Here is a 27,134-nt window from a genome sequence, read left to right as displayed (position 1 = left end):
TTCCATTTCTTCTTAGTTTGCTGACTAGTGCTCCCAAAGGGAGAACATTAGAGAACTTGAGCATGTGCTTAACTGGAAGCATGTGAGTAGTCCCACTGAGACTCCAGTGAGACAACTCTTATGCTTAAAGTAGAGCATGTGCAGATTGAGTTAACTGCCCGGGCACTGCAAAGCTATGTGCACTGTATCTCTGACAAACAACAGGAGCCAGGAATGAGCAAACTGGTTCAGTTTTACAAAAAAAGCGAGCTAAGCCTTCATGCAATGTGTGATTAAACCTAACGCCAAGCAAGGAGGTTTGCATGTATCATTCCTCTGTTTTATTTCTTATTTTTCATTTTCACACACCTCAGGATGGCCTGTTTCCACCTGAGAGTACAGGCAGAAATGCCAAAATGCCACACGAAAGGCCGTTCTTGCTGGAACCCCAAGTTTTGCAGACTCAAAGTCTGGTTAAGGATCCATCTGGGTGCTTATTTGTACTGAATCTTATTTGTCCCATGAGCATTAATTAACCTGTCCCCCTGCCATGGGCATGTGAGACCCAAAAAGCAGTGAAACCCACTCCTACTGTGAAATGTACAATATGTTTCCAACTGAGAGTAGCTAGGCAGGTGGCCAGCAGGAATCAATGATGTCCTTAATGTTTCTGGGAGTATTTATTTGTGGTGGGGGAGAGGAGAGGAAAGATGACTGGAAACCTGGTGGCTGTCACATGGGTGTGATATGTACCCACATGTTCCTAGCATGGTTACCCTCATCCTCCCTCCCCTCCAGTTGTCTGCTACATGCACTTGTTACTTCCTGTCTTAATTGAGATTGTAAGCTTTTGGGGGCAGGGGCTGTACTTTAATATGTGTTTGCACAGTGCTCAGCACAGCCAGGCCCTGAACCTGGTGTCTGTGCAGTACTGCAGTACGAGGAGCAATCGTAACAACTGCACTCAGAGCAGGCCATAGGAAACCAGAGCAGAGGGACTCCTCATACCATAGGTTCAATGGGGCACTGCTCCACGGTGGTGGTCTCTGAGACAGATGAATGTGTGGCTAAGGGAGGAGCAAGTCAGTAGGTCTGCAAGCTGAGGTCTGTAGTCATTACTGCAGCCAAGAGGCTGTAGAAAGAGAAAGTTACTCACCTTCTGCAGTAATGATGGTTCTTCAAGATGTGTCTCCCTAAGGATGCTCCACTGCAGATATATCTGTGACCCTGCGGCTCTAATTGGAGATTTTAGGTCTGTTCAGCCCGCACATGCGCTCTCCCTCCCTTGTGGTCTGCCTCGAGGCTTTCTAGCACAGCGTAGGAAACTCCCCTCAGTTCCTTCTCTACCGCAGAGCCCCATATTAAGAACTCCAAAGTAGAGGGGAGAAGGGCAGGTTGTAGAGTACCCATAGGAACACACCTCTCAAAGAGCCTCAGTTACTGCACAAGGTAACTTTTTATTGTTTGAATAGTGTCCCTATGGGTGCTCCGCCATTGGTGACTTCACCGCAGTATCCCCCATGGAGGGCTGGGGCTTCACAGTGGAGTCTGTTACTACAGAGAGTACTGAGGAATGGAAGATGACGTCGGAGGCCGAATCTCCAGCGAGCACATAATGTTCTGTGAAAGTGTGGGCAGAGGCCCAAGTTGCTACTCTGCAGATTTCCGAGATAGGGACATCTTTAAAGAGTGCAACTGAGGTAGAAATTGACCTTGTGGAGTGCGTACGTCCGGATGGAGGCAACGGGTTGAGTCCTTGATAACAGAGATTAATGCAACCCAAGACCCTTTTGGGTAGTCTTTGAGCCAATATCACGGAGCCTTTGTGTCTTTCTGCGAATGAAAGAAAGTCCTTAGTCATTAGGGAGAAACTTGGGATGCAGCCTCAGGGTTACTTTGTCTTTAAAAAAAGACCACAAATAGGGGGTGTACAATCAGGACCACAATTTCTCCTATGCGCCTACCTGAGGTGATGGCAATTAGAAATGCTGTCTTCATCGACAGGTGAAAGAGAGAGCAAGTTGCCATGGGCTGAAAGGGAGGTCTAATTCTAGGTTAAGATCCCAGGTCAGAGAGGGTGGTCTCATATGCAGGAAGAGATTACCAATGCCTTAAAAAAAAATCTATGCATCAGCAGGTGAACGAACACCGAGTATCCGTCTACTTGATGGTGGAAGGCCATTACAACTGAAGATGTACCTGAAGGGAGTGGAGCGAGCGTTTTGACCTCTTGAGGTCTAAAACCAGAGGGAGAGAGTACAAGGCCTGGTATATGTGCTTAGAATGACACCAAATTTGTAATTATTTCAATTTTTGTAGGTAAGTACGTTGAGTGGTCAACTTTCGGCTGTAGAGCAACACATCTTTCACCTCGTCAGAGCACTCTACCTCTTAGTCTTGGAACCACGAAGGAGTGAACCATGGAGGTAGGGGATCCGCAGATTGAGGTGAAGGCTCCTCCTGTTGTTTTGAGAGAGCAACGGAGGAATGGGCCAAAGAGGAACCGGAGCGTATACCGTCATGTGTGTCTGGTAAGGGAACCAGACTTGTCTTGTCCAGAAGAGACAATCAGAATAACTCTCACTTTGTCTCGTTGGATTTTCAACAGGACTTTGGATAGAGAGGGAATGGGGGAAAAGGCATACAAAAGGCCCCTGTCCCATAGGAGGATGACTGCGTCTCCCAGTGAATGTGTCCCCAGGCCAGCCCTGGAGTAGTAGCGAGGACGTTTCTTGTTTCAGTAAGTAGCAAAAAGATCTGTAGGGTTCCCCAAAGGGTGAATATGTTGCGAAGCACCTTTGAGTTCAGTTCCCATTCGTAGTCATGAGAACAGTTCCAACAGACTGTCAGCTGTCACAGTCTGCAGATACACAGCTGAGATAAGCACATTGTGATGGATGCACCAATTCCAAAGTTTGAGTGCTTCCATGCAGAGGGAGAGAGATCTGGTGACCCCCCTTGGTGATTTATGTAAAACATATAGTCATATTGTCCATCATGACTTTTGTGTGGTTATTTTTGATGAATGGCAGAAAGTGTGCACAGGCGTTCCTGACTGCTGTTACGGCCAAAGGATTGATATGGAGGGCCGCTCCTGTGGAAGACCACTTGCCCTGAACCTTTTGGTCATGTAGGTGGGCTCCCAAGCCTATTAGGGAAGCATCTGTTGTTAGAGTCAGCATTGGTGGTGGTTGCACAAATGGAACACCTGCTCGAAAGTTGGATGGGTCTTTCCACCTGTCCAGAGAGTATTTTACTATGCAGGGCACTGATAGCAGTTTGGTTAGTCTGTCCCTGTTTGGAGAATTGACTGAATTGAGCCACATCTGAAGACACCTCATGAACATCTGGGTATTTAAAGTGACAAAGGTTCATGCTGCCCTATGACCTAGCAGCTGCAGAAAGCTCCTAGCTGATGTTTGGGAGCTGGACTGGACTGTTCCTATGAGACTCGTGAAGGTGAAGATCTGGAAGTCGGCATCTTGTAGGTCGAAGGCTGCAACTCAATCTCCTTACTCCAGAGCTGGAATAATGGCTGCTAGGGTGATCATCTGGAACTTTTGTGCCTTCACGTATTTGTTTAGTGCCCTTAGATCTAGAATGGGCCCCTACACTCCCTTCACCTTGGGGAATCAAGAAACAATGAGTAGAACTCCTTGCCTCTGAGTTGCGTCATGATTGGTTCTATGGCCCCTAAGTGTAATACATCTATTTTCATGGTGAAGTAGGTTCTCATAAAAAGGGTCCCTGAAGAGGGAAAGGGAATTAAATGACATAACCCTTTGAAATAATCTCCAAGACCCATCTGTCAGAGGTGATATTGTCCCAACTGCTCTGAAAGAGGGCCAGGCGACTTCCAAAGGGACATGACAGGCAGAAGTCATCTGATGTTGCAAGAAATAGCTATTTGGACCCTCAACCCCCGTTAAAAGTGTTCAGCAGAGGAGGGCAGAGAGGATGCGGATTGGGATGCTGACTGCTTCCAATTTTGTACTGCGGGCTTTTTGTGCTGCAGTTTGTAATCGTGCTGTGACGGTGGGTACTGAGGAGGTCATGAGCTGTATCTTCTCTTTTGTCCTGCACTGTAGATTCCCAGAGAGCGTAATGGGGGCCGGGAATCCTTCAGGGTGTAGAGAGAGGAGTATGTCTTATTCGCAAAGAGCTTGGGCCCTTCAAACACGAGATCTTCCACTATCGTCTGCAGTTCTTTGGGCAACCCTGGAAAGATGTAACAAGGAAGCCGGCCTCATTACCACTGCCATGGAGACTGAGTGGACCGCTGTATTGGCTGCACCCAGTGCTGTCTGTAGCACAGTTCTAGCTACTAACTGGCCCTCTCTGACAATGGCCCGAAACTGCTCCTTTTGTACCTCTGGAAGATGATCCACAAATACACTAAGTTTCACATAATTAATAAAATCTTATTTGGCCATGGCAGCTTGGTAGTTTGTGACTCTAAAAGTCTGCCTCTTTGGGAGGGATGTAGTACTTCCTGTCAAGCTTTCTCGCAGGTTGGTGCAATGGAGGCTGGTGTCTGCCAGATGATTTTGGGAGGATCTTGAATCATCTCGTTAATTGGGAGGGCAATTCTGGATGAAGAGGCAGTGTGCAGAATATTCACCAGTTTACAATGTGTCTGTCACCTCCTGCAGGCGAATTTACAGCTCATCTGCCACTCTCTTGGTCTTAAAATCATCACCAAGTGATTGGGGGGAAGAGGGGGGTAGTACAGCCTCGTCTGGTGAAGATAAGGAGAAGATTTCAGGAGGGGTAGCTTCTCCTTCAAGTCCTTCTTCCTGTTCTTCCAAAGCTTCCTCCTCCACTGGCTCAGGGGCTCTGGACAGAGAGGCCAGAGGGGACCATTTGGTGGATTCTCTCTGAGAGACAATGGACACCCTTGACACGTGGGATGTGTATGTCGCCCAAGGATCCCAATACAGACATAGGCGAGGGAAAGGCATGGATGGCGGAGAAGCCCAAAGGGGGCCCATAGCACAATCATGGGTTGGCTCAATGGAATTGAGGACCCTTGTATTGTGATGGCAGGCCACGGTGAGAAGCTAGGGAAATGACATCCTCCTGGTCACTGTCAGGCTCATCACTGGGTAAGGATGGCGTTGACCAAGATATTGGTGGCATAAGGCCTGGTGCTGAGGACGATTCCAGGCACTGGGATGTGCTTGGTACCGGGGCCCCAATACTGAGTAAGGGCGACTGTGTTTCTTCAACCAACCATCAGGTCGCTGGGGTACTGTAACTCTTGCAGTATCATCGGCTCACTCGGTACCACAGAGAGTGTCTGTGATACACTGCTGGTACCGATGGTTGCCAAGATGCAGAGCACTCCCTAGATGTGAGTTTTGACACATTTGGTAAAGGTTTACTCAGTGCCACTCCTTTAGAGGCAATACGGTATTTATCTTTCTCCTCGGGGGCAGAACCACTGCCTCAAAGCCTGAGCCCTGACTTCTCTAGGCGGTGCGGCTGAGCTCACAGCAGAGGCACCCTGATGCTTCTGGGTACCGCACTTCGGAGCCGCCAGTACCAAGGTGGCCGATCGCACTGGGGAATTCCTCTGACAGGCCAACAGTGCTTGGAGCCCTTTTTCCTCGAGCCTTTATGGGGGGAATCTGCTGGTTTTTCTGCATCTCTACTCCCTTTGAAGTTGAAGGCTCTGGGGAGGATCCGGGGTCGGCACCGGAGTCCCCTGGCAGCTGAAGTGCCTTCTCCATAAGGAGGACTTTTAACCTGGGGGGAGGGATAGCTCAGTGGTTTGAGCATTGGCCTGCTAAACCCAGGGTTGTGAATTCAATCCTTGAGGGGACCACTTAGGGATCTGAACTCAATGACCTTTCAGGTTCTAGGAGATAGGATATCTCCATATATTATTATTTATTTATTATTATTCAGCTCCCAGTTTTTGCGAGACCTCAGCTTTAGCTGGTGGCAGAGGGAGCACTTCTGAGGGATATGGGACTCTCCCAGGCACCGGACATCAGGAGAGTGTCTGTCCATTACAGAAATCGACTCCTTGCAGGAGAGGTACCTCTTGAAGCTGGGAGAGCCAGCCATGCCCCGGGGAGGTGGAAGCTATCACCCTCTAGCAGAAAAAAGATGTTCTGTCCTCGTCTTCTCTCTCTTTTTTTTTTTTTAAACCAAGAGAAGTTAGAATAACCTCTAAACACTCCGAGGGTGAGGGGAGGGACAAGGAGGATCCTCCCAAAAAACAGGAAACGGAAACTAAAGTTCTTTTTCTTCTTTTAGCCCAGCGGGGGGTTCGCCCACGCAGCACTGATAGCCTTGAGGCAGACCACATGCGCGGGCTGAACAGACACAGCTACCTAAAATCTCTGATTAGAGGCGCAGGGATGTAGATATACCTACAGTTGAGAACTCATAGGGACACTAGTCGAAGAAGAAAAGTTACAAAGTGGCTCTAAAGCTGTTCCATGCCCTAGCCTTTAGCCTTTACAACCCTCCCAGCTTTCACTAGGTCTCCCACACAAAGCATGGGGAGGAAGATCTGACCTTCTGTAAAGCTCTTTCTGTGCACTAGTGACACTACTTATTATTCAGAAAATATAAGTATGTATTACAGCAATGTGACATTAAAAAAAAAAGATGGAAATACTAAAGCCTCTAAACAGAGTGCTTTACGATGGATAAGTAACTCACCCCAAACTGAAGTCAATAAAGAAATCGATCCTGATTTTGACTCAGCTCTTGCTGCGTTACACATTCCTCCCTCCCCTCATCCCTTATTTGATCTTCATCACTACAACCTGGATAATGGTGTTTGTTTTCATTATTACTTCTAACTTTTGTGACCCCACAGATGCAAATAAAATCAGAATCTTTTGTCCTGGTACCTAAGTCACTGAATTCTTAAATCCCACTCTTGCTACTGAATGACAAGCCTGGGCTGCCTCCTTAACTTCAGATCTGGCAGAGCCTACTGTTACAGATGTGCCTTGTCCTCCGATCTGGGGGTCACCAGCAGAGCTGGTTCCGTAGGCGACTTTTCACCTCACCTGGACAGGCTCAGGGAGGAAGGGTGTTTCTTGTGGACAGTCCTCGGTGGGGATCTGTCCTTGTGCCCATGAGGAGTGCCCTCTACTCTCATGGGGAGCCCTACAAGAAGAGTCCTTGGTCTTATATGTCAAAGGCTCCACTCCAAAGCATGTGCTTGGAGGGGCACAGATGAGAGCCACCTAGACTTCTCCCTCAGGTGCTTTCATAGGCAAAGCTCACAGGCTTTTCAAGTTCTGGGTGGGAAGGAGCGACAGATCCTGAACTTTGCAGAGATATGTGCCTCACCCAGACAATACAGGCACCGCTGATGTTCAATCTGATGGAAAAGGAGCAAGGGCGGGAGATGCAATTCTTGAATCCTGGGAATCTGAGCATAGTCCCTGAGGTTGGAGGTTCCCCAACCTGGGAAAGGAAATACTCTATGCTAACTACAAATTTAACTACTAATTACTAAGTTAAAATATATAACTATTTACAAATATTTTCTTTCTTTGCAAGTTATACAACTGAGCGACGAGGACATGAGTCTGACTCAGACTATGTGGGAGTAAGAAGGAACTGGAGAGGTGTTGACCCTCACTGCCTCTTATACCCTAGGTCAAGAGCACAAGGAGCTCTACTGTGCATGTGCGGGCCAACGGACACTGCTCTGAAAAATTTCCAGACTTGAGTGCACGGTGCAAATGCATACCCACATGTGGAATACACATAGGGACCAGCAATCGAAAAAGAACAATAGGCCTTCCTGCTCTGAAGAATATATAATAATTCTTTGGCTAAGAATTTTTCCTGGGAAGCAGTACAAATACTTGTATATTTTCAGTTTCTCCAGCAGCAGATTTACCTCCATTGGGCAATGATAGCACTAACTGATTGTCAGCTGTTGCATCCACTGATCGTCCATTTTGGTTTCCTGGTGTTTCTCTTGCATTGTAAGGTGGGGGTGTTTCAACTAAAAAACAGAAAGACACTGAGATCAGCAAGTTGGTAAATTCTACCCAGGTCTGCCTGGGAACTCTTCAACTCTACTTCAGCATAGTTTTAACTAGAGAAGGGTCCAAAACAGAATCCAAGTCTGAACCTCCGCCCTCCTCAAACTCCAGGTCAAGACTGTTTCAGATTCAAACCCCTGGAGATGAACCTGTCCCTACGGTTTAGACTCTGTGTCAGGTCCAAAGGCAGAAAGGTCCTAATTTCCAAATACAGATTGGATTTGGCCCAAGATGACAGAAATTTCAGCTTTGATTTTGGCACTGGTTAGTCTGTACCCAGTCCTAGTTTGGCCTCAAACCCAAACTCCCTGGAAAGAGACTGGCATCCATCTTAAGGGTGGAGTTCCATAAGTGGGCTCCCTGAACCCAGCCCGCTTCACATGGAATCCTGGTGAGGATGGAGAGCAAAGATACACTAGCTGACCTCAACTGCCTTGACGGGGGAGAGACAGCCGCACACAGGCCTAGACTAATATACTGTCAGCAAGACCTGGAAATGAATCATATGGATTACAGGCAGAATGTGGAAACCAGGCATTGCTAACTGCATTGCCCTATGCCATGAAGCAAATGAGAGGCATTGCATTCTGCAGCCATTGTAGCCTCTGGATCAGATTCAAGCAAGGACCAATCAGGATTCAATTACAATAGTCTAGCCAGGAGGGGAGGAACGTGGGTATAGCTGTAGTGAGTTCTGCATTAGACAGAATTGGGCAATTTCCAAGTCTAGTGATAGCCACTGTGAAGTAGTGTTGTACTAGGAGCTTCCATTCTGGAAAGCAATGCAGAATGACCCCTATTTTCCTGACCTCCCTCGCAAGTGGTGGCCTTGCCCTGTGCATAACGGAGGTGCATAAAGCATCCACAGTCGCTTCAAAACGGGAAGTGCCAGAAACATTACATAAGCTTTATCGGGATTGAGTTTCAGCCAACTGTCCCCCATCTAAACGAATCTGTCTGCAAGAAAACCAAGAGATAGTTAAAGCAGGACAACAGGAAAAGAGGCACAGAGGTAAAGGTCACTAGTATCACCCGTATCCCAGTCTGTACCCCTATCTCCCATCAGGCTCATACACGTTCAACAAGATAAGGGACAGAACAGCAGGGAAACTGGACAATGATGAGCACCCTTAGCTTTTGGGAATTCTCTTCTACAAGGCAGCTCAGTCACAATAACCGCTCTCACAAATGGAGGAGCAGAGGCTGGCCAGTAATTTGCAGAATGAATACTTTAGAACAGAGGCTGCCGTTCCACACATGTATGCACAGAGGGAGCCTGGCCTCTCAAACGTTTGATCACTTTCACTAGTACCTTCCCTCTAGCCTTAACCAGCCAAGATAACCTATGGCACCGGCAGCTGAAAGAAGGCACAAGCTGACGACGCTCACGCAGGACAGAAGGGGTATTCATCCCTCACACTTTGGGGAGGGCCAACTCTCTTTTAATCTGACCAATCTGCTTGTCAAAGAAGCATACGCGCTAATGAAAAAATAAACAAATGAACTACAGAAACAGCCCTCCTAATTCCTGAATTGTTTCATTTATAGAACAGCAGCCTAGGAACAGGAACACACATCCTCCATTCTAATATATGCCAAGAAGGAATAGAGCGCGTTAGAAAGCTGAAATAAAGACCTTGTTTTCATGTTAGAAAACACAGATGTAGACCTCGATCCTGCAAACACTTAAGCATGGGAGTCAATTTACTCATGGGAGTAGTAACTTAATGGGATTACAGGCTGCACAGGTGTTTACATGTTTGCAGGACTAATAAAAGTATTTAGGTTGAAATTCACCCGTGCAGAGAGACAGCAAAAGACATCTGTGTCGACCTGGCTTGATGTTAGTAATTGGACATGAGTGAGAGTTGATTTATTTGGAGATAGGGTTAGAGAGGTAAATGGATCAGCAGGCGAAAACAGCAAGTCTGCACCGGCTAAGATACGCGGGAAAACACCCAGGGAACCATTTACAATGGACAAGTTAAGTCGGAAACATAAAGACGGGGTGAAGAATAAATTCTACATGGACAGAGAATGCTGTAAAGGGATTGGTTCCTACAAAGTGACCAAGCCAATCCCAAAACATGTGATGCAATGTATAGTAAATGCAATGTAGTTTGTAAATGTGTATAAAGGAAAGTTGCAGTGTAACTTTGGATGTGTTGTACGCCCTATACCAGGGGTCGGCAGCCTTCGGCACACAGCCCATCAGAGTAATCCGCTAGCAGGCTGCGAGACATTTTGTTTACGTTGACCATCCACAGGCACAGCGCCGCCACAAATGCCGACGGTTCCTGCCCTATACCAACCCCCTACACTTGAATCTGATCAATTCAGCATAGCTTTGCTGTATGACCCCAAAAAAAGAACCTGAGTGACCAGACTGGAGTCCAACTGAGTTCTCGGGGAACTGCAACACTATGCACCACTTAAACCCTATTTTGGGGGCTTAAGTGGGAATTAAGTGGTACATAGGCATTGGGTGGCCCTCTGCACAGGATGAATTCACGTATAGCGGATAAATACAGACTAACTTGTAAAGCGACCACGGAACTGGCAAAACAGCAAGAATTATAGTATCCAGATTGAGGTCATTATTATGTATATTTCAGCAGTGCCCAGGACCAGGGCTCCAATGTGCTAAGTCAGTGTTTCCCAAATGGTGGGCCCCAACTCACAGTGGGCCCCAGAAGGGTCCAGGTAGGTGGGTCGTGCATACCCCAGAAGTGCTCCCCCCCCCCCACACACACACACACTGACTTCCCCTGGGCAGCAGGCAATGGCGTGGGAAGTGGGATCCAGGCATCAGAGTGGATGAAGCACCTCCAGGACACACATGGGGTGGGTACAGGCTACTGTTTGTCGGCTTGCTGGATCTGGTTGTTTCTTCTATGCTGTTGCTGCTGCCTGGATCCTGCTCCCATGTCTCTTGGGCAGCAGTGTGGAGAGAGGGATGTGGGCAGCAGCAGTGCTGAAGAAATGTCTGGAGCCAGCAAGTGGACAGTTAGCACACTGGTGGCAATCACGAACTAGCTACAATGAAAGAGGGACTATCTGGGGCTACAAGAGGGGAACAGGGGGAGCCAGGATAATGGTGGGTCCTGTGACAGGGTTGGGGGGAAACCACGTCCTGTGCGGGGTGAGTGTTCCCACCTCTCTTAGGGAATTAGGGGGAGGGGGACATATGTATCTTATGCCTACGTCTCTCCCAGCCCGAGTCCATACGCTCGCTCTTATCAGCAGGGCGGTGCGGCCTAGTGGCCAGAGTCCATAAATTTGCCCTTGTCAACCAGGCAGTAAGGCCTGGGGCCAGTGTCAGTCAATCTGCCCCTTTACGCAGGGCAGTGAGGCCCAATGGCCAGAGTCAGGAAATCTCCTCCTTTTCGCAGGGCGGTAAGGCCCAATGGCCAGAGTCGGGAAATCCACTCCTTTTCGCAGGGCGGTAAGGCCTAATGGCCCAAATCACTACATTCGCCCCTGTCCACAGGGCTGCAAGGCTTAGTGACCAGAGTCAATAAATTCGCCCTTGTCAGCAGGGCAGTAAGGCCTAGCGGCAACTGCCAGACACAGAGGGAGGGGTTGCACCCCCAGCAGGGGGGTTCGGGCCCTCCCGCTCCACCGGACCCCAGCCCAGGACCCTATTAGTGGTTGTATCACAGCCCACTGAATCATCAGGGGAAAGTTCTGACCGAAACACGCTGACTCAAGGCTTCGGCTCATTCACCGGTCCACCATCTGATTCCCCTGGGCTGCTTCCTGCTGTCGTCCTGCTGCCTTGGTCTGGGCGTCCCTGTTACCTCTAGGTTCTCCGGTCTGCCCTTTCTCCGGCACGTTCGAACCCTGTGAGGCCTCCGGGGTTGCCTTAGCGTCTGCCTGAGCTGCGGCATCCCCGGCGCCTAGGGTCCCGGGCTTCCACTGAGCCTTGGCTCGGGCAGGTGGCATACGTCCTTCCTCCACGGCAGTCAGCCCCAACTGAGCTGAGCTGCTCCCTTTTATACCAGTGCACCTGGAGCATGCTCAGTAGAGTACAGTGGGCGTGGCTTCCTCAACCCACAATGTTAGGGGTTAACCGTTCCCCATCCAGTGCAGGGTGAGTGTGCCTCATCACACACCCTCCCCTTTAAGAGTGGATCTGGCAGGGGTGCGGTGTCTCTTTCCTCAAATTCCGGCAAAGAAAAGAAGTCAGCATTGGTGTGCGCCTTTCCAGGGTAGTGCATCACTTGGAAATCATAAGGCTGTAGGGATAAGTACTATCGCCAGTTATCTCATCATAGAAGACAATTAGGTTAGTCAGGCATATCTTGCCCTTGGTGAATCCATGCTGACTGTTCCTGATCACGTTCATCTCCTATAAGTGCTTCAGAATTGATTCCTTGAGGACCTGCTCCATGATTTTTCCAGGGACTGAGGTGAGGCTCACTGGCCTGTAGTTCCCCGGATCCTCCTTCTTCCCTTTTTTAAAGATGGGCACTACATTAGCCTTTTTCAAGTCATCCGGGACGTCTCCCGATCATCATGGAGTTTTCAAAGATAATGGCCAATGGTTCTGCAATCACATCTGCCAACTCCTTTAGCACCCTTGGATGCAGCACATCCAGCCCCATGGACTTGTGCTCATCCAGCTTTTCTAAATAGTCCTGAACCACTTCTTCCTCCACAGAGGGCTGGTCACCTCCTCCCCATACTGTGCTGCCCAGTGCAGCAGTCTGGAAGCTGACCTTCGTGAAGACAGAAGCAAAAAAAGCATTAAGTACATTAGCTTTTTCCACATCCTGTCACTAGGTTGCCTCCCTCATTCAGTAAGGGGCCCACGCTTTCCTTGACCTTCTTCTTGTTGCTAACATACCTGAAGAAACCCTTCTTGTTACTCTTAACATCTCTTGCTAGTTGCAACTCCAAGTGTGATTTGGCCTTTCTGATTTCACTCCTGAATGCCTGAGCAATATTTTTATACTCCTCCCTGGTCATTTGTCCAATCTTCTTGTAAGCTTCTTGTAAGCTTCTTCTTTGTGTTTAAGATCAGCAAGGATTTCACTGTTAAGCCAAGCTGGTCGCCTGCCATATTTACTATTCTTTCTACACATCAGAATGGTTTGTTCCTGCAACCTCGTCAATGTAAGTGGCAGTGTACTGTCCCTGGGGTTGTAATATCCAATCCATACGTCACTGGAAGGTTGCCATTCCCCCACGTAACCCAAATGGCACGGTCACAAATTGGTATAGGCCAAAGGAGGTTGGGAAGGCCATCTTTGGGCGTGAGGTCAGGGTCAAAGGGAGCTGCCAATACCCCTTAGTGAGATCCAGAGTCGAAAGGAACTTAGCTCCAACTAATCTCTCAAGGAGTTCATCGACCCGTGGCATTGGGTAGGCGTTGAACAGAGATATATCGTTCACTTTTTTAGAGTCAATACAAAACTGGATGGAGCCATTCGGTTTCGGAACTAGGACTACTGGGCTTGGCCACTCACAATGAGATTCTTCTATAATGCCCATGTCTAACATGACCTCGACTTCCTTCCGAATGGCCGCCCACATCTTCTTGGGCAGGGGCCAGTGGGGTTTGCGTACCTTCTGTCCCGGTACAGTTGCAATATGACGACTCATGATGGTCATCCATCCTGTCCAAGCCAACAAGACCTCTGGGTAAGACCACAGGAGTCCTTAGAGTTGCTTTCTCTGTGTCAGGTGGAGTCCTGCTCCTATGGCTACAGGCCCATCCTCAAAAGGTTCATCCGCCAGGGGCCCTAATTCTGGTTCGGATGTGGGGGTAGGGAGTGATCAGTAACATATCCCTGCTCCTCCAGGCTTTTAGAAAATTGACATGATACGTGCATGTCTTGCGGCGCCGGCCTAGTAGCCAAACGTCATAATCGACCGGTCCGATCCGCCGCATGAGTTCAAAGGGGCCTTGCCACTTAGCCAATAGTTTGGATTTGGTTGAGGGGAGCAGGATTAGGACCCGATCTCCAGATTCAAAGCTCCGAAGGCCTGGCTCCTTTGTTATAGTGTTGTGCCTGACTCTAATGCGCCTACTCCAGATTCTCCCTAGCAAAGCCTCTGAAGCCTCTCCTGTAGCTGTAGCATGTGATGAACAACCCCCTTTGCCTGGGTCCCTTGCTCTTCCCAGCCCTCCTTCAGAAGGTCGAGGATACCTTGGGGCTGTCTCCCATATAAGAGTTTGAAGGGGGAGAACCCCGTGGATGCTTGGGGTACCTCACGTATGGCAAACAACAAGGCTGGCAGTAGAGTATCCTACCATCGCGGATCCTCTTCCACAAATTTGCGGAGCATGCTCTTCAAGGTCTTGTTAAAACGTTCCACCATCCCCAGATGGACGGATTGGTATACGGATGTCCTGAGGACTCGTATACTTAAAAGATGGCAGAGGTCGGCCATCAGTCGAGAAGTCACATTTGTCCCCTGATCCGTTAAGCTTTCGCGGGGTATCCCCACCTGGGAAAAGACCTTAACGAGTTCAGTGGCTATCTTAGGGGCAGTGGCAGTCCATAATGGGACTGCTTCTGGGTACCGGGTCACGTAATCCATAAATCACAAGGTGGCCAAATGCACTCTTTTCTAGTGGGCCCACCAAGTCAAGTCCTATTCACTCAAAGAGGATCCCGACCACTGGGAGGGGAATGAGGGACGCTTTCGGCACTCTTTTTGGGCCCGTGCATTGGCACTCTGGGCATGAGGCACAATAATTCTTTACCTCCTGGTGGATACCTGGCCAGAAGAACCGCCGCACTACCCGTTGGAGGGTCTTTTCTCTTCCCAGGTGTCCTGCCCACGGCACTGAATGGGTGAGGTGTAAAAGACCTTGGGGCAACCTCTGTGGGACCAGCAGTTGATGGAATACTTAGAGTCTGCGGCTCTTCCACCAGCCGATAGAGGTGGTCCTGCCATATTTCAAAGTGTGGGCCTTGGGGCTTTAGGGGAGAGCCCCCCACTTCTTGCTGTCTAGCGGTGGCCTGTTCCTAGGCATGCCTAAGTGTAGGGTCCTTTCGTTGTTCCTGAATAAAGTCACCATCACGTTCGAGCTCTGTCTGTGCATCATTGACAGAGGAATCCATTTGTGTAGATGGGGGTACCAGGATCTTGGCAGACGTGGAAGGTCCTTCCCCTGGGTCATCATCCTGATCCCTCACGAGCAGCCTTCTTTTTACTCACTCCTCGCCTTCTCCTACCGGAGTGTCCTGGGTGGACTCTTGCAATAGTTCTAGGAACCACGGCCAGTCCCGCCCCAGAATCACCGGATAGGCCAGTCTGGCGGTCACGCCCACCGAGAGGTCCGCTCTTTGATGGTGTATCTCCAATGTCACTCAGGCAGTAGGATACAAATGTAGGTCTCCGTGGATGCACTGGATGTAGATGGGGGTTCTGCGTGGCTCAAGATTGGGTACAAGATCACCCCGGATGAGAGTTTGACTATAGCCAGAGTCGATGAATGGCAATACCCCGAGTTTCCCTGGGCCCCTCTTTTGGGCCCAGGGGCTGGCTACCCAGACCTGCCAGTAATTGCATTCCATGTAGGAGCAATCCCAACGAAAACGTCCCTCTTGACCACATTCATAACAACAGTCTCTCACTCCTCTGGGCGGCGTATCTATTCAAGTTGGCCCGAACCCAACAAGTGGTGTCTCCTCCCGCCGTGTAAGACCTTGGGTGGCAGTCGGTTTTTCATCTGGGTCACAAGTCCTGACCGGGGCTCCTGTCAGACACTATAGTCCCCCCAAGGGGGCCAAGTGGGCTGGTTTCTCCCCCCCAGGTTCCTCCGTCTTGCGGGGTCAGGGTTCCGTAGTCTCAGCTGCCAAGTAATCTTCCATCAGTCCAACCACTCCCATAAGCGTCATGAGGCGGTGTCTATGCACCCACTCCTTCCCTCCGGCAGTGAGGATTTGGGTGAACTGTTCCAAAGTTACAGCTTCTGCCACCTGAGCACCGGACCGCCGGTCGAGCCCTAGCCTTCACCAAGCGTAGTCCCGGAGACATTGAGCCACTGCTCACGGCCTACCCCACACGGAGGGTACCGTTCCTGACGAAAATACTGGAGGTAGGTCTCTGGGCTGATATCTGTCTGGTCTAATATAGCTGCCTTAACCTTTTCATAATCCAGGGTGTCCTTGGTGTCCAGGTTGCAGTAGGTCGCCTGGGCTGGCCCCGTTAAGTAAGGGGCTAGAAGCGTGGCCCAGTGTCCTGCTGGGCATCGTGCAGCAGTGGTCACCCGTTCAAATGTCATGAGAAAGGCTTCAGGATCATCCCCAGGCCTCATCTTTGTGAGCCTTAGGGGGAGGCCAGATGATAGAGATCTCAGGTGAGGGTCCGCTAGAGGGTTGACTGACGGTCCACCTGGCCACAGTAATGCTGTCATTTGTTGGACAAGCCTTTCCTAGTGGGCTTGCTGCTGGGCAGCCAACTCCCGCATCATCTCCTGTTGGTGGCTCGTCATCTGTTGCAACAGCTGGGCGTATTGCTGCTGTTGTTGTGCGGCTTGTTGCTGCTGGCTTTCTAGGAGCCATTTCAAAACCTTATCCAACTCCATGCTGGTGTCCAGTAATCTCGGGTCACTAGCAAGTCAGGGCAATCAAGGGGAGAATCTGTACTCCCCTTGGATCTACTGGTTTTAGACCTCTCCTCAGGAGTGGGTCGTTGCCCACATTCTCCACCACATGACAGGGTTGGGGGGAAACCCCGTCCTGTGCAGGGCAAGTGGGTCCGCCTCTCCTAGGGAATGTGTGTGTGGGGGAGGACACGTCCCTCCCAGCCAGAGTCCATACACTCGCTCTTATCAGCAGGGCGGTGTGGCCTAGTGGCCAGAGTCCATAAATTTGCCCTTGTCAACCAGGCAGTAAGGCCTAGGGGCCAGTGTCAGTCAATCCGCCCCTTTATGCAGGGCAGTAATGTCTAATGGCCAGAGTCAGGAAATCCACTCCTTTTCGCAGGGCGGTAAGGCCTAATGGCCCAAATCACTACATTCGCCCCTGTCCACAGGGCTGCAAGGCTTAGTGACCAGAGTCAATAAATTCGCCCTTGTCAGCAGGGCAGTAAGGCCTAGCGGCCACTGCCAGACACAGAGGGAGGGGTTGCACCCCCAGCAGGGGGGTTCGGGCCCTCCCGCTCCACCGGACCCCAGCCCAGGACCTTATTAGTGGTTGTAGCACAGGCCACTGAATCAGCAGGGGAAAGCTCTGACTGAAACACACTGACTCAAGGCTTCAGCTCACTCACCGGTCCACCGTCTGATTCCCCTGGGCTGCTTCCTGCCATCGTCCCTGCTGCCATGGTCTGGGCGTCCCTGTTACCTCTAGGTTCTCCGGTCTGCCCTTTCTCCGGCACGTTCAAACCCTGTGAGGCCTCCGGGGTTGCCTTAGCGTCTGCCTGGGCTGCGGCATCCCCGGCGCCTAGGGTCCCGGGCTTCCACTGAGCCTTGGCTCGGGCAGGTGGCATACGTCCTTCCTCCACGGCAGTCAGCCCCAACTCAGCCGAGCTGCTCCCTTTTATACCAGTCCACCTGGAGCATGCTCAGTAGAGTACAGTGGGCATGGCTTCCTCAACCCACAATGTAGAGTTAACCCTTCCCCGTCCAGTGCAAGGTTCACAGTCCACAAAAGAGATGAACTGCAGTTGGTGGGTCGCCTTAATAAAAAGTTTGGGAACCACTGTGCTAAGCACTGTAAAAACACATCAGTAAGCTAGCCCGTCTTGAGTAACTTACAATCTAATTTGTGAGAAGATTCAACAAGTGAGAGTGACAAAGAAAAGGAAGGAAGGGGGAAGGGAAGATGAAAGTTATGAAAAAAGGGTCATGCGGTTACCCAGATAGCTATTGCACATCTTGAAGGTTCCTGAAATTACCACAGCCTTTTAAAAATTAAACTCAGCTGTCCCTGACTGAATCGCAATCAGATAATTTTGTCTCCAATTCAGAATCACGTATGCGCTGATATGCTAAAATGCAGATTAAGCCACTTACATTTTCAAGTGGTTTTACAAGCTTTCAGGATCAGCTGAATTGGCAGGACATCCACACTGTGTAATTTACGACAGGCCTCACCTTCCAAGGACACCAGTATAAATCAGGAGCAGCTCCATTGAAGTCAACGGTTACCCAGGTGTAAAACCACAGTGAGTGAAAAGAGAGGCCCTACATATACCCTGTCATTCTGGGGAGTACATCAGTGAGGTTGTGGAATATGAGCTAAAATGATTAAAGATGCAAAAAAGAAATGATAGAAAAAGTAGGAAAACAAAATCTTCCTATGTCCATAGTGTCGGCTTATAAATAAAGGACAAATGAAAACATTAAGGACAGGAATTTAGATGCTCAAAAGTCAAGACATTCAAAAGTTAAGATGCAAGATTCAACTCTGAATTACATCCATGTAAACCCAAAGTTGAAATCAATGGATTTACACTGGTGTAACACGAGCAGAATGTGAGCCAAACTTTCTGTAGTAATGTTAATTTGGAGTTGTTTCACATGGCGTATGTTGAACACCACAGTACTAGAAACTTTAAAAAGTAAGAGGTTCACAATATGTGCAACATGAATGAGTGAACTTTAGAAAGAAGGAAACCTTGGAGCTGACTCAGCATCCTCTGAAGTCAACGGGAGTCCCTCCATCATCTGCAGTGGGTACTGGATCAGATCAGTTACCTTTTTAAATTTCCTGAATTAAGTCTTTCTATTCATGAACTTCAAGTGACATCAACAAATGTCTTTATATTTTACTTTCCCTGTTTCCCCCGGCCACTCTCCCCCCAAGGAGAAGTACAAACCTATTGAACTTGGGGAGTTCACAAGCTCCACTGACTTTCCTGCTGGAGTTTCTAAGCTCCTTGAGAGCTATTGGGTTTGCCCAGAGCTCACAGCCTCTATTAAAGGAGAGCCTCATTCGATTTCTTTTCATCTATTCAGCCTCCTAACAGAGCATGTCCATCTTTTGCTTCACCCGCCAAACACCATGCAGGATCTCCTCCTGCATTCACATTCACTGGCACGGGTGGACATCTGGAGACCACCATTACCTCTTACCTGTGAGTTGATATGGACTTCCTGGTCCAGAAGAACTTCCTGGAGAGTTAGGATAGCTGATGCTGCTGGGTGACTGAGAGAACATGTTACTGGGTGATGATGGAAAAGGGGTGCAGGGAGTTTGCTGGAAAGAATCAGGATAGGTGGCATTATGTGGCATCAGAGGCTCACTGTGGAGGGAAGCACTCCGGAACTTGGCAAGGAGGCTGAGATGTGGGTTAAACTCACTGTGTCTTGGAACCAGTACTGGAGGCAACACTGAAAGTAAAAACAAGCGAGTACAAGTTTTAGTCAAACATCCACTCTAGCGTGCTGTATCTCTTTCTGCATCTGAGCGACACACCACACTATCAAAACGTCACTTCACATATACTATCCTCTGAATGCTGCTATAAACGTGTTACAAACATATTTTAAATACCCTTTACCAGAGTCCTCACAGTTTGTTGTTGTTACAACTCAGTTCATCCAGCACCCCTCACTGAAACTAGAGGCTAATAAATCTGCAACTGAGCTTTCTTCTTTCTTCAGTGGCAACACTATCATTCCTTACACAATATGACTAAAGCTTTCAGATAGCAGGCCAGTTCTGCAGCTGCTACATGAACAAAACTCCAACTGTCTTCAACAGGGAGAGATAGTATGCACGCACACATACCGCCCGCCCCCCTAAAATAATGGAAGTGGCACATTTATACCCATTAAAATTACAGCTCTCACAATCTCTTTTCTGGGATGCTGAAGAAGTCAGAGAATTGCACAATACTCTTGATAAGCAGGATTTGTCAAACTCAGAGCCCACTTTAATAATAAATAATAATATCTGGCACTTTTCTGGGATAGGGGTCAGTATAACTACCTGAATTTTACAGATGAGGAAACGGAGACATGGAGAGGTTAGAGGCCAGTTTTTAAAAGGTATTTAGGTACCTGAAAATACAGACAGGTGTCGAGTAGGATCTGTCTATAGCATTCCTTTCAGAATATCAATTCATTTATTTGTTCTGGTATTTCAACCCAGGTCCAGAGAAACAGGGGAGTCATGGTGCTCATGGTGGAATCCATGTAAGAACAGCAGCAAGATAGACTTGGATAAATACGGTTGCTAACAGCATAGCAGAGTCAGTGAATGCACCTTAAATGCCTGGAATAACCTTTTGTGCACTCTAGTCCAAGGACTAGCCCTACTAGCAAGGGTGAAAGTTATCTTGTACTGCTATGTTGCTCCCAAGGTCATGCCCCCAGTAATGGAAAGGGACAGAGCTGTGTGCTGTATTTAATGATAGCGAATTGTCAATTATTTTTCCATTTAATAGATTTTTATTAATGTAACTTACGATCACCTTTTTTGTTAGACATCCTTGTTTCACATCATTCTCTCTCTTTTCTGTGAAAAATGGGGGTGCAACTTTTCCTGTCTGTAGCATCTGTTGTTTTTAAATTTTCCTTCTCTCTCTCTCTTCATATTGTGTTCTTTTTCTTGCCCAACACTGAATCCACTAGATTTCCCCCCCCAGATATTCTGTTTCTCCTGTCTTCCCCATTTGCCACCCGCCAATCTCTTTCAATATCATATTGCTCTTTCATAACTTATCTCACCAACCTTTTCCTATCTCCTGCTTCTCCCAACACTCCCACCCACCGGCACATAACACCTAATAGCCTGAGGACTGAGTATTAAAGACCAGTACAAATGGTTGGAACGGAGTAGGGAAGGGATTCACTGTCCAGAGGCAATGCCCAAGAGAAAAGCCATCACCTCATTCCCATCACTACTGGGAAACAGGGAAGGCACGGGGATTCCTACCAGGGTGCTGTCCACGGGACCTACTCTAGGACTCCATCTGTCTAATCTGCCTCTTGCCTGAATGTGTCCAATAAACTGGAACCCTCCAACCTGACACGAACCCCTTCTGGCTGCTGGAAAGAAGAAAGAATATTCTTTCCTGTTCCTCTCTCCTGGTTGCGGTGAGTTCAGGTTGGTGGTGCCCCCCCCGCATTTCCATCTCCTTACTGTGGTGCGTCTCTGCTGCTCAACCTCTCCCTTAGCTGTTGTGGTTTAAAAGTCTTCTTTCTCCAATGAACAGCTCCAGTGCTTGATGCTGCTGCTCTTCAGAATTTCCCCAAGCAGCAACATGAAACTAACCTGACTTTTGTCAGTTTCCTGGCAGCCCACAGGGTTCACAGCAGCGAAAAAGGGGATGGCCCTGGTCAGTTTTCACAGTACTGTAGTTTGTGGAAGCTCTGAGCAGGAGCAATCAAACTACAGTAGCCTGTCTATAGACTTAGGAAGCTAGCACTGGATCACCTGTGCTCTCTTTGTATTTGGAAGGTTTTCTTTGCCAACACGAGGACTAGAAACAATTCTTTGCCTAAATGACCCCTGAAAGTCTGCAGGTGCTGATGGCACTTGCCAGGGAAGGCTTCCTACTTGCCCAGGATAAGTGGGCAAGGGGAGTTTCCAAGCCTTGCAGCTCCATAAGCCTGATAAACTGTTATACCCATCTCTGACTGGCACACCCACACTTCTCCAGTGCACTGCTTCTGTCACAACACTCCATCTTTCTGCTGCCTATGCCATACTGTGCCTAGAGGGGTGAAGCTACTGGGGTAGCAAGGAGGGTGGAGGTTTTTTCCGTTTGTGGCTAGTGAATCTCCAGAGGTTCCTTATTCTCCCTGCTCCTTTGCCCGCAGATGCCGTTCTCTGAATCGTAAGAGATGGCCAGGTTGGAGACAGGGTAACCACAGGTCTGACACTGAAACCCTGTATGACCCCGTCACACCCAGTCTGTGCGAGTGGTTTACCTAGATCATCTCTACTCACCGTTGTTCCTTTGCCCCACCTTTTGTCCAATATCTGTAGCTGGCCCTGTGGGGGTATATTATTCCTCCTGCTCATTACAGGAGTATGACAATGTGCCCCTAGCACATCTGGTGACTAATGGGCTAATCCCCTGAGTCCTGCCATTGCTGCTCCTGGACTAGATTCTTTATTGGTCATTGCCTTCCACCCTCATCTATTGCGGTAGGTCTTGCTGAAAACCTGGCCAGGCACCAGATGAAGACAGTGTTGCACTCTGAGCACTTACACATGCACCTGCTTGTTGTCCCTGTGGCTCCAGTTGCTAATGAGCACAACAAATTTTCCACACATTTTTCCCCCCCATATAATTGTTTAATGAAGGGTACAATCAGTGGCGGTTTAGCCAATGTGCCAACAGGGCCCATGCCCAGGGGCCCTGGCAAATTGGGGCGTCCATGCACACCCTGGCACTCCTGCCGGGGAGTGGGGTCAGGGTGCAGAGGCTTGCCCTGCTCCACCTGTCACTCCTGCCGGGGAGCGGGGGAAGCCCCTGCACCCAAACCCCACTCCCCAGCAGCTGTGCTGGACAGGCATGGTATGGCAAGGCAAGCCCCCGCACCCCTCCAGGAGCTCCAGGCGGGAGGGGGAAGCCCCCACGCCCCAACCCCATTTCCCCGGCAGGAGTACCGGGAAGGGGGCGGAGGGACTGCAGGTGGAAGGGGTGGGGAGGGGCCCCCTCTTGCTCTGGCCCAGGGCCCCACAAATCCCTAATCTGCTTCTGGGTATAATAGCACATCTTCAGGTTCTGACCCTTGTGCACGACTGCAGAGTTTTACACTCCTGAGAGTGCAGTCCTAGATGGGATTCCCCCCTTCCCTGAACTTTCCCTGTGTCCTTGATCATGGACAACCCTACAGTAACAACAACATGTAACATGTGAAGGGAGAAAATGGTCAAGAGACACATTTCAGCTTGCGTCTGATGAAGAGGGCATTCACCCACGAAAGCTTATGCTCCAGTACTTCTGTTAGTCTTAAAGGTGCCACAGGACCCTCTGTTGCTTTTTACGGATTCAGACTAACACGGCTACCCCTCTGATACTTGATTTCAGTTTTAAGCTTCACAAGGATTCAAATCGTTTCACAGGGTCCTTTTCACTCGTGGACCACAGCCACTTTTCCATGCTAACAACCATACAAATATTGTGGAGGAGATTTTTAGGCAGCGCACTGGCTGGGGAGTTACCACCCTTTCTGGTCAATGAAACTCATTTATAGCAAGTCAAAAGTTCACCTTTGCTTCTGCTGTCTGCAGCAGCACTGCATATTAGAAGCTCTATTATCTGTCACCCAGTACACAGAGTGATCTCATTTAAAAATAATAGAGCAGGCAGTTTTTACATTATTTTAAAATTGCAGTTTTGGTGGGCAGTAATCCATTTCTAACTCAGACTTCTGACCTGGAGAATAGGGAAATGACTCTAGCCACCCAATCCACCTCCTCTAAATTGGAAGGATTATGCTTAATCTCCAACTCTCAGTTCTGCGAATCAAGGGGATGTTTCAAAAATGGGGAAGTGACAGTGGTGCTTTCTAACAGCACCTACTGTGCACGGGGCCAAAGTCACTGCCTGGATTCCACCAGGAGTTGTGGGCTTGGGGAAGTTTCACTGGAGGGAGGCTGGCAGTGGCAGAAGCCACACGCAACCTATGTTCTGTCGTTCGGCATACGTCACAAAGCTGACAAGGTGGCCTGAGGGGAGAGAGAGAGGGGTCAGTGCATCTCGAGTTCCAGGCTGGGGCTTAAGAATTGGTCTCCCTGGGGGATATCTACTGCTCCTTCTTTCCCCTTTCCCCCTCTGCCACGGTGAGTCCCGTCCGTCTTTGGGATGGGAGGAACTCACTGAATAAATCAAAACCACTGGTTTTGAATTTAACTTATGGATTGGAGTATAGAATGAGTCACTCAGGAGAAGGGACAACAGAATGGGAACAATGGAATTTATGGGAAGAGTGAGTTGAAAAATAAAGGACATTTGTGGAGATCAATACAGCATAGCAGTTCTGTGACCATCACTGGGTTTATTATTGAACAATCCAAGATGCAGTTTCTTTAGCTCCAGAGGCTAAGATGCAAAGAAACTCACACAAGCCTACAGGAACCACAGTTAGATATGAAGAGTGTTGTATTTTTCTGTAGCTAACCAAAATTGTTATTTAAATGGATTGCAGCCTAGACAATTGGGAGCTGTCACATTTTGTTCAAAGGAGAGGAGTGCCCGACACCAGAACCAGATACTGACAGCCTGACCCTTAACCCTCTGGGCTTAAGGGCAAAGACAACAAACTTCAGAGCTCTTGCAGCAGTATCCAGAACTGTCACAGAATAACAGCTGTTAGCAGACATTGAATAGATCATAAGATCTGCACTGTTTGTGATTAATATACTGATTTAAATGAAATTACTCCTGATTTACACCAGTGTGAGAGGACAATAAAGCCAACAACCTTTCAAAGGCAAAGATATCCAAAATTAGGGTGACCAAATAGCAAGTGTGAAAAATCGGGACGGGGGTGGGGGGTAATAGGCACCTATATAAGAAAAAGCCCCGAATATCGAGACTGTCCCTATAAAATCGGAACATCTGGTCACCTTACAGAAAATGGATATCATCTTAGTGCCTTTTTGAGATTATTTGAATAGCTTATTTTAGTAAATCATTAAATCAACCACTTCCCATGCAAATTAGACAACTATCAATTCACCTGTAAGATTTTAGACAAATCAATGTTTTTAGACGTTCAGATCCATTTCAGAGTGAGAGCTCAGTTTTAAAGTAAGGAACATCAGGAAGGGGAGCAGCCATTGTTGCATTAATGTTAATAAATGCCTTTCTCGCTCTTAAATTATATGAAACAGCAATAAAAGAAAAATCCCATGGTTCATTTTATTTGATCTTAATGTCAATTCAAAGTTTATGACTGACCGAGGATCATCAATGGCGGTACCTGGTTTACAGTTACTAACTACAAACCCTATTCACTAGTAAATTGCCACAAGACAAGGATTGGGCTCAATAATTTTACAATCGTTGTTCAGCCGTTTCTTTGCCCACACAAATCCAATGACTTGATCCCGTGATAAGGGCAGGGATTTACAATGCTGGTTGACGTCTACCCTGAAGAGGTTCCTCAGCAGAAAAATTTAAAGTTGCATGTGGACTTGGGGGTGGAGTGGGAGGGGAGGAGATAGAAGTGTCCACCCAGCTATGAAAAAATACCTGCTGTCCTGCCGTTGTGAGTTTAAGAGGCCTTGACTGATCTAAGGTCTAGGATCTTTGGTGCACCTTCATGACAATTAATCCATCCCTGTGGATCCACTCTAATCTTTAAAAAGGCCATTTACTGTGGATTAGTAAATCAGTTTTTGTCCTTTTAGAGTTGGGCAAAGATCCAACCAGGATGAAGAGACTAGTTTGTGCCCAATTTCATGCTAATGGGCACAATAGTGCCAGCACATTAGCTAGTGAGGTTCTCAAGGAAGCTAGCACCCAATACATCAAAGGAAAAAAGCTTTCAGCACCCTGGACAAGTTCCTGATGTCCGATTCTCCTCTCACACTTCAATGGGATTTCCTTGTATCCTACCAGAGGAGAGGAGAGCCCCTTGTAAATCACAATTATGGGCAGAAGCTAGATCTGGGATCCCTTTCAGCAGAAAAGACAGCTGATTTTTCCAGCTGAACAGAGCCTTCTTTGTTATGATTCACAATAGGATTAGTTATGATGCACCAAGTACAGACATTTCACCCAAAGAGCTGATATATACTTATATCATTTTCAGCTGATATATTACCTGGGGTCTCCACCCGCCGGTAATGGTAGGGATTGATGCAAACTTCTTTCTGCTTCGAGCCAAATGGGAACTCGCAACATTCCAGTGGTTTCAATTCATGGTGAGACTGTAAATCGGGCCAACGCCACACTCGGCAATAGATGACATGGGGCAGCCCCTTGCGATGAGACACCTGCAGCCTCCCATCCAAGGAGCGTGGGATTGTGACACATTTACTGGGCTGGCCAGGACAGCTCAGAGCCCTCTCAAGTTCTTCCATAGCGCCTTTCTTCTTCTTCAGTTTCTTCACCAGGGAATCCACAGCCTTCTCTGCCCACTTCTCCTCTTCATCTCCTTGCTTCCAGCCCAGCAGTCTCTTCACTGCTGGGCTGGTGAAGGAGAACAATGAGCTAATAGGGGTGCTGGAGTGCATAAGAAGCAAAGATTGTGTGTAAGTGTAAACAGAAGCACAAATCTCTCTGCTGATTACAAAGCCTGGGTGAAGTCTTCACAATATTCAGATGGGTAGCCACCTTCACAGAAAGTCTCTTCCCCACATAACAGTCTTCCTAATCTTAGACACAGTTTGAGAACATTCCAACTGGGTGGGACTCAGACCTCTCCACAATACCAAGAAAATGTTGATCAAGCCTGAAACAATAACACAATCCATAGTTAGGTTTAATACATTTCCTGACTTATGTTTTTAATAAAATTAGATAAAAAGAGAAAGAAGTTCAAAAGTGTGTTTACTTTTCACTCTGTTTGCTATTTTGGGCCCAATGCTATCCCTGGAAGCTGGGCCCTTGGTTTTTACATTTCTCTCATGTTAGACTGAGCAAAGAGTCTAGTCACTTACAGTCAGCTTCTAGGGAATTCACTTCCTGTTCTCCTGTGGTCAGCTTCTTGGGGGCCCTCCTTAAAGCATGGGAGGTGGAGGACCTCAAGAAGCTGACCACCACAGTGACTGTGCCCAAGCGAGTCTGTACACCCTGCACCCCACAGGGCTCTGTACCTGAGAGTTTTCCTCTGTGGACAAGGAGGAAGGGACATTTGTCATGCAGCCCCAAATCACAGTGGTCTTTGTTGTTGCCCATATGACCCTACTTGCCCAGTGGATGTACATGACAAGCACTGGGAGAAAAGACTTATCATGAAAACATGAACGGCATGAGTGAATTGAAAACAGGGAGGAAGAAACACATTTATGTGTACAAAATACACATACGCTTATTTCAATGCCATAGTGCCAAGTCTCTGTGCTATGTTATAAATGAATTCAACAAGCCAGAATGATTTATCAAAAGAAAATCGAGTAGCTGATAAAGCAGTGAACTGTAATTGGTCTAGATCAGCAATTCCCATCCTTGTGTAATGACTGGATCAGTTTACCAAATAAATGGCCTGGTCCTTCCAGGAGGTGTTGAGTGCCCTCAACTCCAACTGACTGATGCTCT

General features: G+C 48.3%; 1 protein-coding gene across 2 annotated transcripts in view; it reads right to left on the bottom strand.

Annotated features, from left to right (window-relative positions):
- SMAD9 (SMAD family member 9) overlaps positions 1-27,134 on the bottom strand; it is a 65,310-nt gene that overhangs the window by 15,778 nt on the left and 22,398 nt on the right. Inside the window, exons 2-4 of one of the 2 annotated variants that reach the window (XM_005286585.5) lie at positions 25,699-26,328; positions 19,042-19,299; positions 7,856-7,963 (exon numbers count right to left, since the gene is read on the bottom strand). In XM_005286585.5, coding sequence (XP_005286642.1) covers positions 7,856-7,963; positions 19,042-19,299; positions 25,699-26,110 — 778 coding nt within the window. In that variant the 5' untranslated portion in view covers positions 26,111-26,328. Of the gene's footprint in view, positions 1-7,855; positions 7,964-19,041; positions 19,300-25,698; positions 26,329-27,134 lie in introns of those variants that run through there. The other variant, XM_065581316.1, reaches the window with a different exon arrangement.

Source organism: Chrysemys picta, chromosome 1 (assembly GCF_011386835.1).
Source record: "Chrysemys picta bellii isolate R12L10 chromosome 1, ASM1138683v2, whole genome shotgun sequence".
Taxonomy (NCBI): domain Eukaryota; kingdom Metazoa; phylum Chordata; order Testudines; family Emydidae; genus Chrysemys; species Chrysemys picta.
The sequence above is the reverse complement of the archived record's forward strand: the minus strand, read 5'-3'. Positions and strand labels throughout refer to the sequence as shown.